General features: G+C 36.3%; 3 protein-coding genes across 6 annotated transcripts in view; 1 reads left to right on the top strand and 2 right to left on the bottom strand.

The window, feature by feature from the left end:
* The window catches only part of LOC134674517 (glucose dehydrogenase [FAD, quinone]), a 48,990-nt gene extending 36,040 nt beyond the window's left edge, over window positions 1–12,950 (top strand). The window contains exons 4-5 of the mRNA XM_063532614.1: window positions 6,471–6,616; window positions 7,659–12,950. Coding sequence (XP_063388684.1) covers window positions 6,471–6,616; window positions 7,659–9,116 — 1,604 coding nt within the window. The 3' untranslated portion in view covers window positions 9,117–12,950. The remainder of the gene's footprint in view (window positions 1–6,470; window positions 6,617–7,658) is intronic.
* The window catches only part of LOC134674577 (flotillin-2), a 352,073-nt gene that overhangs the window by 234,124 nt on the left and 98,748 nt on the right, over window positions 1–19,201 (bottom strand). The window lies entirely within an intron of this gene.
* LOC134674549 (uncharacterized) overlaps window positions 1–19,201 on the bottom strand; it is a 420,725-nt gene that overhangs the window by 151,961 nt on the left and 249,563 nt on the right. The window lies entirely within an intron of this gene.

Here is a 19,201-nt window from a genome sequence, read left to right on the forward strand (position 1 = left end):
TGGGCTACTGCGGACTTACATCAACGGAGACGCGAACTGTATGCTTTGTATGAGGAACGGCGGTTTAATACGAGTGATGAATTTAAAGAACATGTCAAGGAATATTCGAAGAAGTTTAAAATAGATTGTCATATAGCTAAGCGGAATTATCTAAGTCAGAAAATTAAAAATAGTCCGGACATTATTAAAGCAACTTGGAAAGTTATTAATGTGGAGACTGGTCGCTCGAAACACACAATGAAAGAACTGAAACTAAATATTGATAACAAAATTATAGATTCCAATTTAGAAGTAGCTACTGAATTTGAAAAATTTTTCACCGAGGTACCAGTATCCACAACTAAGGATTTAAATTCATCACCCTCATCTGCTGTTACATTATTAAAAGATAACGCTCCAGAGTGTTGTAGAGACCTTCATTTTGAACATGTTTGTACCTCAGATGTAATAAAGGCGTTTAAATCAATTAATGTCAAAAAAACGAATGACCTCTGGGGAGTCTCTGTCCATGCTGTCAAATCCTTAGTAGAAATTGTAGCGCCTGACTTGGTAGTTATATTTAACAACAGTGTCGATTGCGGCGAGTTTCCTGATTTAATGAAACATAGTAAAATAACTCCTTTGTTTAAATCTGGTAGCAGCTCTGACCCCACTAACTTTAGACCGATATCTGTGCTACCAACATTCAGCAAGATTTTTGAAAAATTAGTTCTTTCACAATTAGTACGACATTTTAACGGCAATAATTTAATGCATAATAAGCAGTTTGGTTTCACACGGGGTCGCTCAACAACCGATGCTGGTGTTGAGCTAATTAAGCATATTTTCGATGCCTGGGAGGAGTCACGAGATGCTTTAGGTGTCTTCTGTGATTTGTCTAAGGCGTTCGACTGCGTTTGTCATGAAACATTGATCAGGAAACTACACTATTATGGAGTTAGAGGATCGGCACTGAATTTACTTAAGTCCTACTTAAATGGTAGAATACAAAGGGTCGATGTGAGTGGACAGCGATCACCGGGGTCATTGGTCTCTATGGGTGTACCACAGGGGTCAATATTGGGGCCTTTCCTGTTCCTTATCTACATAAATGACTTGCCATTCCTTGTAAAGACCCACCATGACATAGTATTGTTTGCAGACGACACCTCACTTATTTTCAAAGTCAAACGACAGCAACAAGCGTACAATGATGTAAACGATGCTATTTCAAAGGTAGTAAATTGGTTCAATGTTAATAATTTATTGTTAAATGAGAAAAAGACTAAATGTATTCAGTTTGTCACTAGTAGTAACGTAAGGCATGTGCAAACAAGTGTCATTGTGAAGGATGAGGAATTGGAATTAGTTGATAGTACAGTTTTTCTTGGTATAACTTTAGATTCTAAACTTCAGTGGGGTCCCCATATTGCTACTCTTTCGAGTAGACTGAGTTCTGCAGCTTTTGCAGTGAGCAAAATCCGTCAGTTAACTGATGTGAAAACAGCTCGATTAGTATATTTTAGTTACTTCCATAGCATTATGGCATATGGTATTTTACTGTGGGGCGGTGCTTCAGAGATAAATACCATTTTTGTTCTGCAGAAGCGGGCTATTCGAGCAATATATAAATTGAACCATAGAGACTCACTTAGAGATAAATTCAAGGAAATTGACATAATGACAGTGCACTGTCAATATATTTATGAGAATATTCTGTATGTACATAAAAATATTGTTAATTTTAGGAAAAATTGTGACATTCATAATATTAATACTAGAAATAAACATAAGCTCGCAGTGCCCTTCACACGGCTCCATAAAATTAAAAAATCATTCATGGGTAATTGTGTAAGATTTTATAATAAACTTCCAAACCATATTACTGAATTATCAATTAATAAATTTAAAAATTATGTAAAGCGTAAACTTATTTCTAAAGCTTATTATACCACACAAGACTATGTACATGAGTGCTAAAACAACGTGGGATTAATGGTGACTCGAAATAGATAATTCAATGTATGTACTTCTTTGTTAAGTTTTATTGACATTTGTTATTGACATTTAGATTTTATTCTAGAAACATTCTAGACTAGTATTTTTTATACAATTTTTTTTTATGTTTGACGATCTTTTTGTGAAATTCTTAGTATTAAATTTGATCTGTATAATAATCCAATATTACTATGGAATAATATTAACTTCAATAAATTGCTCTGATAATTAGCTTAAGATAATATATTATTATGTAAAACGTTCATAAGTGCTTGTTACTAGGCCTACATGAATAAAGTATTTTTGACTTGACTTGAACTATGATAAAATCATTACTTACATGCCCACAAGCTGTTAACTATTGCCCACAGGAGAGAAAACTAGCGTGTTCGCGCGAACTGTACATTTTTCTCCCCTGTGGGCAATAGTTAACAGCTTGTGGGCATGTAAGTAATGATTTTATCATAGTTCTGTAAATAAAAGGAGGACCTTTTTACGTGGGTTAGGGTTAAATAAGAAAATTAACCTTTATAGCCCTTAACTTTGTGTATGTCCACAGGAAAGAACGTAACACAGTGATCTGTTTGACCCAATTAGACCTTTACTATTATGGCCTGGCGTGGCTTGGCATCTAACGTTGAAACTCTCAGGCCGTAGATGTTATTAGCAGGCCTAGCGGGCGTCGCCTCGATGAGTTAGCAAGATGCCTTATGGAGGCTTCGAATGATCAGAGGGAGGATCAGAGGGAAAATTCTGCCAGCCTTCTCAGCTCAGCCTTGAAACCCTTGCACCACTCAAGATTCCACTTTTATAAGAAGATCCTCTTTGCTTTGGGTCACTGAGCCAGTGATGTATGTATGTACAAGGCTAATCGAGGCTTAAATATATAATTATGTATAAGTGAACTGATAGGGCATTTACCTCGATAAGGCATTTTGTATCAGGCATGTACCTACTTACTGGCATGTAACTTTACATTTCTCTAATAATGTAGCGTTAGGCCATGACAATAAGAGTCTATTTCATATTAATATTTACCGCAACTACAGCAGGAACTGCTATCTACGTATGTAATTATGTATTTTTTACATGAAACAACTGAACTGATTTTGATAAATGAGGTGTCAATTTATTTGTCTTTGTAGCCCAGGTAACAAAAGCCACATTTTAACCGACTTTGAAAGGAGGAGATTAGGTACTTAAAGAAACAGTATTTTGCTTACTTATCAACTAAATTATTATTTTTTTAATTAAGGTTCCATTTGAAAATGCCGTTTTCATGTATTTTATGTAATGTTCATTCATTTAATACTCGATAAATAGAACTATTCTTTGCATAATATGAGCGCATTAAGGTAGAATTGTTGGGGCGCTTTAGTTTTTTTTCCACAACTTCCACAGTTTTTGTCGGAAATGTAAAATTTAAATTGTGATATATAGTTGAATAACAAGTTTTTCAAATGTTATACGCAAAATTTTTTTGACGGTTTTAGTTTAGCTATAAAATTGATACATATCTACTTTTTCCATAAAAAGTGGTATTTCGTTGTTTCTAGCTCTGAAACCGTACATTTTTTTTACAAACAATGTTTAGGTGAATCATAATACATTTAATAACCTTTCGTTACATGTAACTCACGTGTATGTGAGACTCGTGGTATAGCTATAATTTACATTTTACGAAATTCGGCAGTGATTATTTATATGACGTCATTATTTGTAACTGAGGAACAACAGAGATGGTCTCCCGGCAGTTTTAGACTCCAGGTCATATTGCTAATAACATACTAGAAGCTTATGCGGATTATCCTGAAAATGACCAATTTTGATTTTGTTAACTTTTATGCCTTTGTATGGGCGAATATCTACATTTTAATGCATAATTTCCACATATTTGGTCCAATTTTGATTTTATTGATATCAGTGTATGGCTTGAGACGTCATCTTTAATGTTGTAGTACATTGCTTTATCGTCCGACTTTTGGTTTGGTTGTAAAACCCAAATAATCGAATATTTTTTTACGTGATTTTTATTATTTTGTAAATTTCTCTTAAACTGTTGCATTTTTGATACACTTTGTATGAATATAATATAGTTTATTTAATTGGCTTTCATTTAATACCCCACACGTGTATGTGCTATGCATAATTTGGGTGCAGTATGCAATATTCGCAACGAAGCGGGAGTCATTTTGATGAGGTCATTCCGCTGAAGTAGATGGCCGGCGCCGCCGTCTCCCGGCAGTTTTGGAGACCCAATGCCATGCCCAACAACATACTAAAAGTTGGTAGCAGTTTCCGGCTCTGAACTATATTCCCATAAAGCATATGACTATTATACCATCTAAATAAGTAACAGTCGAGTGCCTTTTGCGCGATCTCCGCCATTGTCACGAAAACTTATGACTGTATATTATAATTGCCAAAAAACTTCCCACGTCACACTTGATTTAATTAAAAAACCCTTCGTTAAAAGTGATATGTTGGAATATCTCATGCAGCTTATGATTTGTCTTAAATGTACCCGGAACGGAACGGTGTGCTCTTACCCCGTTGATAATTAAACAAAATTAACCTACCTAATAAGTACCTAATTACTTAAATACGTTTTAAACCTGTTAAAAATACCTTAAAAGGTAACTTGAATAAATTTTTATCAGATAAGGACTGTATCGTTTATTATAAATACAACTTTACTTAGCCGTTTTTTCTGGTACATTATGATACAAGGGTGTATGAATGAAGGATTATGAAGCAGGTGAACCCGCGTCGCTCCACATAGTCTTTGGATAATGAGGGCACGGGCCGCACGAGGAACTTGTGCTTAGTTGAGTAATTATGAGGATTACATTTGTTTCCGCTATGTGCCTAGTGCCTATGTCAAATCATGGGATTAAGGACTGTATCGTTTATTATAAATACAACTTTACTTAGCCGTTTTTTCTGGTATTATGTTTTTATTAAAAAATTACACATATAGTTTAATTAGTGCTTTAATAATAAGTAACATTTCGTCCTGGGAGATCACGTAAAGCATATGGTTTGGACAATATTTACCCAATCCTCCCGAGTAACTACAACGATTTCGGACAAATACTACAAGAAAATTTACGGTTTGCGAACAAGATAAGTATTACACAAAAAAAATCGTACTATGTAAACAGCAATTACATATGATTCGTAAAGCGAAACATCTGGGCATAGTCTAATCATTTCTTTTAGTTGGAAAAAAAGTTTTGGATCTGTGCTTGGTGGCCTTTTTGAAAATATGGCATGTTACTTACGACTTTGGTATACAATATAACCATCATGGAGCGTTTCTATCGACCTGTTCTAGCCATGGTTCAACGCCATGAATGTCCGTTAGGCTTTGGATTTCGGTAGATTCTTTTAGCTGTTTCCGTCATTTCCCTGGCGTCAGAAATTGACGGGAATCCAAAATGTTGCATAAAAAGTCGTTTTCATGTAAAGATAAAATACACCACATTTATTCTGTGGATGTTCAATTGAGCAATCATGAAAAGGACACTTAGATGGCATATTTTCGCAGCATAAATACCTTTTGTTTCTTTAAATCGTACTAAGGAATCGGTGAAATAGTCTCAAATTAAGCTCGATAGGCTTGTCCGAATTACATTTGCTAGAAGGTATTAAAATCATCATAAAGTCCCTAAAATAAAATAAATGTAAAACATTCTTATATCAGATATGTCTTAAAAATACCCCCAGATTATACCTTAAGAACATAGTAATACAAAATAATACACACGTCAACAGTTAGACCAGGTTTTATCTGTATTTATAATAAACGATACAGTCCTTAAATAACCCTGAAAGCATGCTATTGGTCGGACTTGTTGTTTTTATTACCAATCCGGAAGTATTTCGATCCGGTAGTACTAAAGCTTTCAATTTCGCTTGTTATGTGTATAATAAAACAGTAATTAGTTATTTGTTGAGTGCAGTTATGTTTTGGTATTCGGGTGACCTGCATAGGTAGGTTTAAAAATAGTCTTATTTACTAAGTCAGATAAGTGTTCTCAAGTTTTTATTTGTATCAAATACCTTATTAACTAATTTGCAGATACATTTACAGAACAAAATTGATGTTTGTTTTAATTAGCTCATAACATTTTCCAGTATTGGAAAAAAATCCTGACCCGCAAAAAACAGACATCTTATTATTTACTCGAAATATCTAAAATTGCCCGCTGTTCCGTAATAGTACTCGTAAAAACTGATTCAGTTTCAGTATAACCTTATTTGGACCAATTTTTACTTTGTTCTCTATGTTTTATTCCCGATATCCCGATAAAATTTGGTGGATAGATAGTTCCCTATTCGGTATAATAAGCGCAATTTCAACATTCAATTAATAATTACAACAAAATAAAAATCGGGCCATACCCATACATGTTCACCTCGATTAAAAGTTGATAAAACCCCTATTTGTATCGGTGCCCCAATCACAGTGTCTGACCATGACATTCCAGGGCCCGACGAGAACGAGATCACCGACGTGCCGTCCCTGGCGGGCTACCTGCAGCTGACCAAGCTGGACTGGCAGTACAAGACCGAGCCCACCGCGCACGCCTGCCTCGGCTTCAAGAAGCGCCGCTGCAGCTGGCCCCGCGGCAAGGTACGACGGATACATAAACACTACTCCACCAGGAGGTCACGTCGCTGGCGGGTTACCTGCAGCTGACCAAGCTGGACTGGCAGTATAAGACCGAGCCCACCACGCACGCCTGCCTCGGCTTCAAGAAGTGCCGCTGCAGCTGGCCCCGCGGCAAGGTACGACAGATACATAAACACTACTCCACTAAGAGGTCACGTCGCTGGCGGGTTACCTGCAGCTGACCAAGCTGGACTGGCAGTATAAGACCGAGCCCACCGCGCACGCCTGTCTCGGCTTCAAGAAGCGCCGCTGCAGCTGGCCCCGCGGCAAGGTACGACAGATACATAAACACTACTCCACCAGGAGGTCACGTCGCTGGCGGTCTACCTGCAGCTGACCAAGCTGGACTGGCAGTACAAGACCGAGCCCACCGCGCACGCCTGCCTCGGCTTCAAGAAGCGCCGCTGCAGCTGGCCCCGCGGCAAGGTGGGACATATACCAAGCAAGATTTTTTATTTATTTTATGTCCATACAATTTAAAGATACAATATTGGATCCGGGCGCCGATATTTGGCTGTACCATGATTGTCATTTTATATACCTACCAATATTCTCACTTATTCCGAAAACTCAATTTATTCTCTCTCCGCCAATTCTGGAAAATAGGTTGCAAAAGAGAGCACCGGGCGCAATTCAATTTCTCTTAGTAAAAGACATCAACGGAATCTCAGTATGAGCACTTCATTGCTCATATTATAAGTCATAATACGCATTGAAATATTCCATGATTTTTTAAATAGGCTATTTCATGGTTATTCAGATGAAGCAGGATTCGTAAACAATTTTGTCGTAGTTTATTTTTTATGTTATCGATATCGATATTTAAAATCGTAATAAGGCCTACCAGAGCCCTCTGTCGCATTTTTGCTGAGCGTCGCTCACGATAAAACTAGTTTCGTGGCTTGTATTCGATTATTATATGTCAGTGTAGAGACTCACCGCTAGATGGCAATAAACACAAAATGATTAAGGTTTTTGATTGAAAGATTTGTTTTTATTTCAGGTGCTTGGCGGTTCCAGTGTTCTCAACTACATGATATACGTTCGTGGCAATCGATACGACTTCGACCAATGGGAACAATCCGGCAACCCCGGATGGGGCTACCGGGACGTCTTGAAATACTTTATCAAATCTGAAGACAACAGAAACCCTTATTTAGCCAAGAGTCAATACCACGGGCGGGGAGGATACCTCACGGTTCAAGAAGCTCCCTGGAGGACACCATTAGTCGCAGCCTTCGTAGAAGCTGGAGTTGAAATAGGGTATGAGAACAGGGATATCAATGGAGAATACCAAACCGGATTCATGATCGCCCAGGGCACTATACGCCGCGGATCTCGCTGCAGTACCGCCAAAGCATTCTTGCGACCCGTGAGAACTCGAAGAAACTTAGACATATCCTTAAACTCCCAAGCAACAAGAGTTTTAATCCATCCAGTGACAATGAAGGCGTACGGGGTGGAATATGTAAAACACGGCATGAGGAGAGTTGTTTACGCGAGAAAAGAAGTAATATTATCGGCCGGCGCCATCAACAGTCCTCAGCTGCTCATGCTGTCTGGAATAGGTCCCAAAGAACATTTAAAAGACGTCGGAATTAAGGTCTTAAAGGATTTGCCGGTCGGTGAAAACCTGCAAGACCACGTTGGTGTAGGAGGATTAACATTTCTAGTCGACAAACCTGTTGCAATCGTCCAAAACCGCTTCGAGGCTTTCCCCGTTACCATGAACTACGTTGTCAACGAGAGAGGTCCCATGACGACCCTAGGAGGCTTAGAAGGGGTCGCTTTCGTTAACACAAAGTACGCCAACAGTTCTGGATTGTGGCCTGATATTCAGTTCCACATGGCGCCTGCGTCTTTCTCATCTGACAATGGGCAAATAGTCAGAAAGATCTTAGGGCTCACGGACGAGATTTATAATACTGTTTACAGGCCTATAGCCAATAAGGATGCTTGGACTATTATGCCTTTACTGCTGAGGCCGAATACACGAGGTTACGTGCGATTAAGGAGCTCCAATCCTTTCCATTATCCAATAATGAACCCACGCTACCACGAGGATCCATTAGACGTGGCGCGCCTTGTAGAAGGAATCAAAATAGCCGTGCAAGTGGCAGAAGCATCTCCTTTCAAACAGTTTGGTAACCGGCTATATATGAAGCCGTTGCCGAGCTGTAAGCACTTCAAATTTATGTCTGACGAATATATTGAATGTCAAGTGAGGCACATTTCTATGACGATATACCATCAGAGTGGGACAGCTAAGATGGGGCCGTCGTGGGATCCTGAGGCGGTGGTGGACCCGCGACTGAGGGTGTATGGCGTCGAAGGCCTAAGGGTAATAGACGCAAGTATAATGCCGACTATTGTGAGTGGCAACACCAACGCCGCAGTCATCATGATAGGGGAGAAAGGGGCTGATTTGATAAAGCAAGACTGGCTTAGTAAGAGTCGATGACATTAGTTGTATGTGTAGTTAATAATAATGTCAAATAGTTACCAATAATGAAAATTAATAGATATTTAGATACAAAATGCCAATTTTAGACGTAACGTGATAATTCGTAAAGCAAACATTTTTATGTTTTACATATATATTCACTCCTGAAAACTTGAAAAGTTACCTTGTCATGACACATACTGTATTATATGAAATACTTATTTATGTTTGTCAACGTTTGTAAATTATGTAAATATATTTCTTGTGTTTATAAGGATTCCTAATGGACACTTCCTACTTGTTATTATTCTTAATATTTAAATGAATATTTAAGCGTATAGTATATCGTACTGGTAACAAACAAGTGCTGACGTTGACGAGACGTATATGAAATACTTATTTATGTTTGTCAACGTTTGTAAATTATGTAAATATATTTCTTGTGTTTATAAGGATTCCTAATGGACACTTCCTACTTGTTATTATTCTTAATATTTAAATGAATATTTAAGCGTATAGTATATCGTACTGGTAACAAACAAGTGCTGACGTTGACGAGACGTATGCTTGTTACTATGTACTTGTAAAACCAAAAAGTACGTGTTAAGTTATATATAATAACATTTTACTTTTCTACCAAAATCTATCATTACGTACGGAAAAAAACTTTCCCTACACATTACAATATCCAATATTTTAAACTTAAAAACAATTTTAATCGATACCTGTACTGTAACTGTATATACTTACGTACAGTGAACGTCAAAGATATGTTGACAATTTTACACATTAAATACCTACATGTAATATGCGAAAAATGTAAACATATTTTTTACGTCGTCTGCACATGTTACATTGAAATAAAAAAGTCATATTTACAAGTTCAAGCGTAAAACATGTTTAATGATTTATTTTGTATATATAGAACCTTAGAACCATATAAGTAGTTGGATTAAAACAGCTACCTATACGGCTACCACCAGTTTTGACATTGACATATTCGTTCACGTCTACGTAACTTACTTTCTATGCATCTCGCTCATACTGGCATATTAGTGCAAGCGAGATGTACAGAAAGTAAATTACGTAGACGTGAACGTTATGTCAATGTCAAAACTGATGGTAGCCGTACTAGATACCCGTTTCATTTACTGTGTCAAAAAAGACCACAATTATTCAATATTTCTCAAGAAATCCATATGTATAAGTTTAATAGTGCCATAAGCTTTCCTTAGTTTAATTGTCGTATTAGTAAGGATTATTCTTAAGCTTTAATGCCAAACTTTGGACTTGACAGAAAGAAAGCTATGCATATACCTTACACATTATTTATAGGAAAAAAAAATTATTTTGATTATCACATCGCATAAACTTGGTCAAGCAGATCTTGTCAGTAGAAAAAGGCGGCAAATTTGAAAAATGTAGGCGCGAAGGGATATCATCTCATAGAAAATTTGAATTTCGCGCCTTTTTCTACTGGCAAGATTTGCTTGGCCGTCTATAAATATGGCGAAACCATGGACAATAATTTTAACGTACAATACTTTTTTCATTTTCTAATTATAGCTGGTCAAGAAAATCTTGTCAGTAGAAAAGGCGGCAAATTTAAAAAATTTTGGCGCGAAGGGATATCGTTTCATAGAAAATTTTAATTTCGCGCCTTTTTCTACTGACAAGATTTGCTTGACCATCTATAAAACCCGTAGCATCTCACAAAGTCATCTTCACTAATCATGGAAGCATTTCTTTTTCTGGATTTAACAGTTTGTGACTCCAAAACTCCTTTATATACTTTCCCACATCAGATATAGTGTAGTAAACGAAGCAAGTTGTTGTATGGAGACCCATGCATTAATTTCTCAGTCGATGAAATGTTGCTTGGTTTTGTATAGTATGAGTCGAAACTAACATATAAATATCCAAAAAAAAAACCACTCCTAAGTTAGGTATTTATACGTAAAAGTACAAATCTGTTTATATATTGAACCGAGTAATTCCTCCGTCCAAAATTATTTTACCAAATAAGTTATTTGTATCAGTATGTGATACTAGAAAAAAATCTAAAACTTTTGTCAAACATGAGAATATTTTTTTTACGATAATTCCTTTTTTGGCGCTCATTTTCATCGGAAAATTGCTCTGCCATTTTTTCCTTCTTATATGATCTTAGAATATAATTTGGCGTAGTGGGTAAGAAAATCCAAAAAAAAATGCATACCCTAGTTTATGTATTTTAGAACTATAAAAAACTGAGAGTGGAAAATTTCTCAGCCTGATTTCTTTTTAAATATATACTAAGTAGTCACGTATATACTTAAATCCAAAATATCCAAAAGAACTGTCATCCCTTGTACACCCCGCTCCCTATACACTGCTCCCGATATGTTTAGTTTTGAATACGCTCGTTATTTTTTTGGATGTTTTTATAGTTGAATGGAAAGAAAACTGTGAACTTAATTCAATAAATAAAATGGATAGAGAAATTTTCCACAGCGAGTAAAAAGGCAATACTAAAAAAAAGTATAGTTAACATGGTAATTTTTTTAGATTTTCAATTTGTATGTATAAATCGGCAATAAAATGGCATTCCAGTGAAAAAATTAGACTGAGCAATTTTCCGGTCCAAGCCACGCCAAAAAATTATATTTTGTTAATATTGGTATTTCTGCGGGGATTTTTTTTTGATATTTCATATATTGTTGCAATACGTTACATGAACATGTCCGGAGAAGAAAGTTTAAACGGAGCAATTTTCCGTAAAAAGATATTAACGATTTAAGACTTCAGGTATTTACTTAAATACTACTATTATTATTCTTTGGAAATTTGTACAATACTTTTTATTTATTGATACTTTATCATACTGTAAAGCTTTTTCTGGCTGAGGAATTACTGCGGGGTCCACTACCTTTATTTACTACACTAATAGGCAGACCAGATACATGCAGATGTGTATCGGATCTGTCTGGCAGATGTCATGGACATATCTACTGTAGGTAGGTACATACTTCTAAATCACATGTTTGGAATTATGTTTTCACAGTGACGGAAAAGAGGCCTTAAGGGTTAACCGTCAACCAATCAACAAGCGACTTTTGTTAGTCACTGCACAAAAACTTTAAATTAGACACAAATATTCCATACTTAATTGAGCACCCGGTTTTTCCCCTCGTAATGACGTTGACTTACGTCAAACTAGAACTTGTAACCAGTACCTACTTGGTAATTAAACAAACAAGTACCTATAGTTAAATCTAATTGAGGTGAACATAGTTAGAAAATACTTGTTACATTTTAAATTATCTTGGGTATACCGTAAGTCCCATTCTGCAAATATATAAAACGTTTTATAGCGTTTTCCAAAAAAAATGTACATGTCTTCAAAATATTGATTTCTTGGGTTCATTTTACTCAAAATACATTCACATTCACGCCTCATACATGAAAAAATGTGCCCCAAGATTTTCAGATCGTTACATTCTTGTATGAATTTTTATTTTATTTGTATGAACGTGACGCTCTGGATAAATATTTTTTCATACAAAATTCTGGGACACATTTTTTCATATAGGCGTGAATATACAAATGATTCTGAGTAAAATGAGCCCATGAAGTCTACATTTCTTTTTGGAAAACGCTCTTTAACATCCGGAATCCTTTTTCCCGTCAAATTGTTTGGACCGTACTTTTCTCATATACAGGTTGTATTCTGATCCTTTATATGAATAATATGATCTTAAAAATCAGTTGTAATTTAATAAGAATGTAAATATTTAGGTATTGTAATTTTATTGTCATAAGTAAGAAGTGTTGAATAATATCATTGTGTAAAAATAAATATTGTTACCATTATCCTGGTTTTTATTTGTTTGCTATTTATTAATGAATAATTAATATAATTACACTATTGTTTGATCGTCAAGAAATGAGGTCCGGCGTGTCTCCATGGTCTTAGGTAAAGTGTCATTCTATGGGACTTGTTATGTAAACAAAAGTCACTAGTAAATTCATCATTCTTTGACAATTTCAATGTGGCGGTTTGTTTAGCAAGTTCCATAGAATGACACTTTACTTTTAAATACAACTTTTTAATACTTTTTTATTCGTTTTTAGTTTTTGACGATTGTGATGTAAATTCTTATAATTTTGGCTTAGGCAAAGTTGTATTGTAATTTATTTCATGAAATAAATAATCTAATCTAATCTAATAACACGTTCACGGACACAGCTCTATTTTCGATATTGCGTGAAGCTGCACTTGTAAATCCCATACAACAGTTATATTTTACGTCTATGGACGGACTGTCACAACGCATTTTCTATATAATATGTGCCACATATTGATAGTAGTATGTATAAATCCTCATACAAAAGAAGCTCTTAATACGGCAGCTCGTATATATGAGTAGCATGCATCATGGCCTGCACTGGTGATACATGTGGTCGTTAAGTCACCCTGAAGATTTTGCTGTGGAGGTAATACTAGAAACCCTTGTGATGTGGCTAAAATGGCAAAAGATACTAGACTTCATTAAGATCCTATGAAAACTTGGGTTCCGTGTACGGACAATCTTGTTAAAGTACAAATCATGGCGACGGAGGCAGTCCATTTATGAACGTTTTTCGACGGCCTGGGGCCCGTTTCTCAAAAGCTTGTAACATTGTAATACAAGTGGACCCTTTCTAACAAAAGCTGTCAAAAAGTGACATTCGTTTGTATTACAAGTTACAAGCTTTTGAGAAACGGGCCGCGGCCCGTGAACTTGTTAATAAATAGGAAGACTTCTCTTATGCGGGAAAACGCGTTTTAAATTAAAATAATAACAAGTATTTACAGTAACATTATATAAGTACATATTCCAGTAGGTAACTAGGTACATAGTTGCACTTTAATGTAGTGCAAACCACAGTGACAAAATGATTCCAGTTCCATCTAAATATATACCCATGTTACAATTAAAAACCTGTATCATTCGCTTACTCACCCGACTGGTGAAATCAATTCTAAAAGTAGATTTGGATTTTCCAAACGCAAGACGTGGGTGTAGGGTTGCCAGATGGTCGGGATTTGGCGGGATTCTCCCGATTTTTAGCATGTGTTCCCGATTCCCGACAAGGGGAAACTTGTCCCGAAAAACAGCTTCACGTTATAAAACAATAATTTCAAGTTCCGAACTGTCGCCGAGCAAGCGAGCTGACTTAGTGCCAATAATGTAAAATATCGTTGTTTTTAATATAATCACTTTAATATGAATGTATTTTTTTTTCCCGAATTAAGTCCCAAAATCCCGAAAAATTGATATTGTTTCCCGATATTAGCGCCTTTCAATCTGGCAACCCTACGTGGGTGGGACGTTTTAATCCACGTATAGATAAAAAATACCACTAATATTTACGCCTCATAACAAAACATTATGGTGGAAAAATTCCATAGGATGCGGTTTTATCATTGACAGCATATCTGACATCATATTTTCCTTACAAACTTTAAATTAGGTAGTCATTTTGACGAGTCATTGTGGGTAGTTCATTTACCTATCCAGTTTAAAAATACACATATTCTATTTATATTGTTTTTCGTTCTAAAAAACTAGTACTACTGTACTAAGTCTTAAAACTGTACCTATACACAGACTAGAGCCAGTTACATGTTTTTTTAGGGTTCCTTATCCAAAGGTAAAAACGGGACCCTATTAATATAGTTCGTTTTTTTTAGCATTAGAAAAAATTTGCGAGAAGGTAAGCGATCTTGACATGTATTTTAATTGAAAAACGCTTTTTAAATTTCAAAAACTATTACTTATGAAAGCAGAAGAATATAAATGATCGTATTAGATTCATAATTGTTACATATTTGCCATAACTTATTTTTAAAAAGTATTTTTCAATTAAAAGACACATCAAGATTGTTTACCTAATTTCTAGTGCTAAAAAAACGAACTATAAGACTCCGCTGTCCGTCTGTCTGTCACCAGGCTGTAACTCGAGAATCGTGATAGGTAGACAGTTGAAATTTTAACAGATGATGTATTTCTGTTGCTGCTATAACAACAAATACTAAAAACAAAATAAAATAAATATTTAAGTGGCTCCCATACAACAAACGTGATTTTTAGGGTTCCGTACCCAAAGGGTAAAACGGGACCCTATTACTAAGACTTCGCTGTCCGTCCGTCCGTCCGTCCGTCCGTCCGTCTGTCACCAGGCTGTATCTCACGAACCGTGATAGCTAGACAGTTGAAATTTTCACAGATTATGTATTTCTGTTGCCGCTATAACAACAAATACTAAAAACAGAATAAAATAAAGATTTAAATGGGGCTCCCATATAACAAACGTGATTTTTGACCAAAGTTATTTTTTTTTTATTAAAGTTACAAGACTATATGGTTGGATTTGGGGTTGAACAAAAGATATTAAAATTTTACAGAAACGGTTTTTTTTTCATCTCTCTAGCTCTAAAAATAAAGATTTTAGACCCGGGTCAAATTTTTATTTTTCATTTTTTGATTTTTTTTTTGTCCAAATCGGTCCCAATTACATAGATTAAATTTTTTTTTTGTAATTTCGGGTTAGTAAGTTCGGGTCATGATTTATATGGTAATCATCATCATCATTTTCATCATCATCATCATCATCATCATCATCATCATCATTTTCGCTTTCAGTCGCCCACTGCTGAGTATAGGCCTCTCTTCGTGTACGCCACTTATATACATGCATTTATGTGTATGGTAATATTTAGTAAGTGACATGGCATAATGTATATTGACATAATCTGTCAAACTGTCAAATTTGTTTTTTTTTGTCAAATTTAGTGTAAAGTATTATGTTTTGTCATAGTTTAGTACTAAATGTCAATGTTGGGTAATTTTTTGTAGACTGCATTTCTCATCTTAAGGGCCGGCAACGCACTTGCAGCCCCAGTGATCGCTGTGCTTATGTATTTTTGGGCGAGTTTTTGGGTTTCGTATGGGAATATTTGGTACAAAGGGACATGTTACAGTGTCCCAGTGTATATTGACATGATCTGTCAAACTGTCAAATTTGACAAAATTTAAATGTAAGATCATATTTTGTCATGGTTAAGTACAAAATAAAATTACTTAAATATTATTATTGAATAGAATAGAATAGAATAGAATAGAATAGGTAATTATATGGTAATCATCATCATCATCATTTTCGCTTTCAGTCGCCCACTGCTGACCTATAGGCCTCTCTTCGTGTACGCCACTTATATACAGTGGCGGATTTGCCCTAAGGCCAAGTAGGCCCGGGCCTAGGGCGGCAAGTTTTTTGGGGGCGGCAAATTGTGACTAAAAATTCGCTGAAGATAACAAGAAATAACTCAAAATGTAGTCAATATAATGAGTGCTGAGAAAGGGGCGGTTACAGGGCCTGGGGCCTAGGGCGGCAAAGGCTACAAATCCGCCACTGCTTATATACATGCATTTATGTGTATGGTAATATTTAGTACAAAGTGACATGGCATAATGTATATTGACATAATCTGTCAAACTGTCAAATTTGTTTTTTTTGTCAAATTTAGTGTAGAGTATTATATTTTGTCATAGTTTAGTACTAAATGTCAATGTTGGGTAATTTTTTGTAGACTGCATTTCTCATCTTAAGGGCCGGCAACGCACTTGCAGCCCCAGTGATCGCTGTGCGTATGTATTTTTGGGCGAGTTTTTGGGTTTCGTATGGGAATATTTGGTACAAAGGGACATGTTACAGTGTCCCAGTGTATATTGACATGATCTGTCAAACTGTCAAATTTGACAGTTTTTGTCAAATTTAGTGTAAGATCATATTTTGTCATGGTTAAGTACAAAATAAAATTAATTAAATATTATTATTGAATAGAATAGAATAGAATAGGTAATTATATGGTAATCATCATCATCATCATTTTCGCTTTCAGTCGCCCACTGCTGACCTATAGGCCTCTCTTCGTGTACGCTACTTATATACATGCATTTATGTGTATGGTAATATTTAGTACAAAGTGACATGGCATAATGTATATTGACATAATCTGTCAAACTGTCAAATTTGTTCGTTTTTGTCAAATTTAGTGTAGAGTATTATATTTTGTCATAGTTTAGTACTAAATGTTAATGTTGGGTAATTTTTTGTAGACTGCATTTCTCATCTTAAGGGCCGGCAACGCACTTGCAGCCCCAGTGATCGCTGTGCGTATGTATTTTTGGGCGAGTTTTTGGGTTTCGTATGGGAATATTTGGTACAAAGGGACATGTTACAGTGTCCCAGTGTATATTGACATGATCTGTCAAACTGTCAAATTTGACAGTTTTTGTCAAATTTAGTGTAAGATCATATTTTGTCATGGTTAAGTACAAAATAAAATTAATTAAATATTATTATTGAATAGAATAGAATAGAATAGGTAATTATATGGTAATCATCATCATCATCATTTTCGCTTTCAGTCGCCCACTGCTGACCTATAGGCCTCTCTTCGTGTACGCTACTTATATACATGCATTTATGTGTATGGTAATATTTAGTACAAAGTGACATGGCATAATGTATATTGACATAATCTGTCAAACTGTCAAATTTGTTAGTTTTTGTCAAATTTAGTGTAAAGTATTATATTTTGTCATAGTTTAGTACTAAATGTCAATGTTGGGTAATTTTTTGTAGACTGCATTTCTCATCTTAAGGGCCGGCAATGCACTTGCAGCCCCAGTGATCGCTGTGCTTATATATTTTTGGGCGACTTTTTGGGTTTCGTATGGGAATATTTGGTACAAAGTGACATGTTATAGTGTCACAGTGTATATTGACATGATCTGTCAAACTGTCAAATTTGACAGTTTTTTTGTCAAATTTAGTGTAAGATCATATTTTGTCATGGTTAAGTACAAAATAAAATTACTTAAGTATTATTGTTGACAGATACTGTCAAATGGGATGTTGTTTGACAGAATCTGTAAGAATCTTGAAAGTTGAAAGTTTTTTAATAAATATGGATCTTGCTTACGCAGCGTCTTATGTAGGCGAACATCGCGCGATCCCGAAGCGAAACGGCGGGACGCGGCGCGAGGCGGCTCAATCAATCCTTTGATGCCCATAGAAGTGTCCTATGTAAGCGATCTCGTTGTGACCGCGGTGCGGCGCGATTTGATGAATGCTGATGGTCCTCGTTATTATGCTCAAGGCATTAGTCTTAAATAGTAGGTACTTAAGATAAGGTGTTGTATAGTAATCAAAGTGAATGAGGTTCAGTCGGCACGCGTTGATGTCTTTTTAAATTTTGTTTGTTTCATAGGAGTTTCTTTAGGAAATTTTGTTTTTAGGGTTCCGTACCCAAAGGGTAAAACGGGATCCTATTACTAAGACTCCGCTGTCCGTCCGTCCGTCCGTCCGTCCGTCCGTCCGTCACCAGGCTGTATCTCACGAACCGTGATAGCTAGACAGCTGATATTTTCACAGTTGACGTATTTCTGTTGCCGCTATAACAACAAATACTAAAAACATAATAAAATAAAGATTTAAGTGGGGCTCCCATACAACAAACGTCATTTTTGACCGAAGTTAAGCAACGTCGGGTGGGGTCAGTACTTGGATGGGTGACCGTTTTTTTAGATAATGGTACGGAACCCTTCGTGTGCGAGTCCGACTCGCACTTGGCCGGTTTTTGTTGTTTTTTGCGTATAATGGTACGGAACCTTTCGTATGCGTCCGACTCGCACTTGGCCGGTCTATTTTTATCATCGCAGTGTCGACGAACCAGGTATGTTATTTATTATACCGGATATATATTATACAGCCTATCTTGAACGTGATGACAAAACTTTTTATCGATTACTATACTTTTGGTCTCGCCGGAACATCAGCGCTGACTTTAGGGTTAGCATTTACCACGTTCGATGTGTTGCCTCTTTATCGCACTTGTAAATTTGTCCGTAAGGTTGACAGGGAGGCAACACTTCGAACGTGGTTCGCGGTAGGCCCTCTGAACATAGGCCTCACCCTTGGACCTCCATTCGTACCGGTTGGAAGCGACCCGCATCCAGCGTCTTCCGGCGGCCTTAACAAGGTCGGCCAAGCGGAGGTATGAAATGTAGTTA

Source organism: Cydia fagiglandana, chromosome 20 (genome assembly GCF_963556715.1).
Source record: "Cydia fagiglandana chromosome 20, ilCydFagi1.1, whole genome shotgun sequence".
Taxonomy (NCBI): Eukaryota; Metazoa; Arthropoda; class Insecta; order Lepidoptera; family Tortricidae; genus Cydia; species Cydia fagiglandana.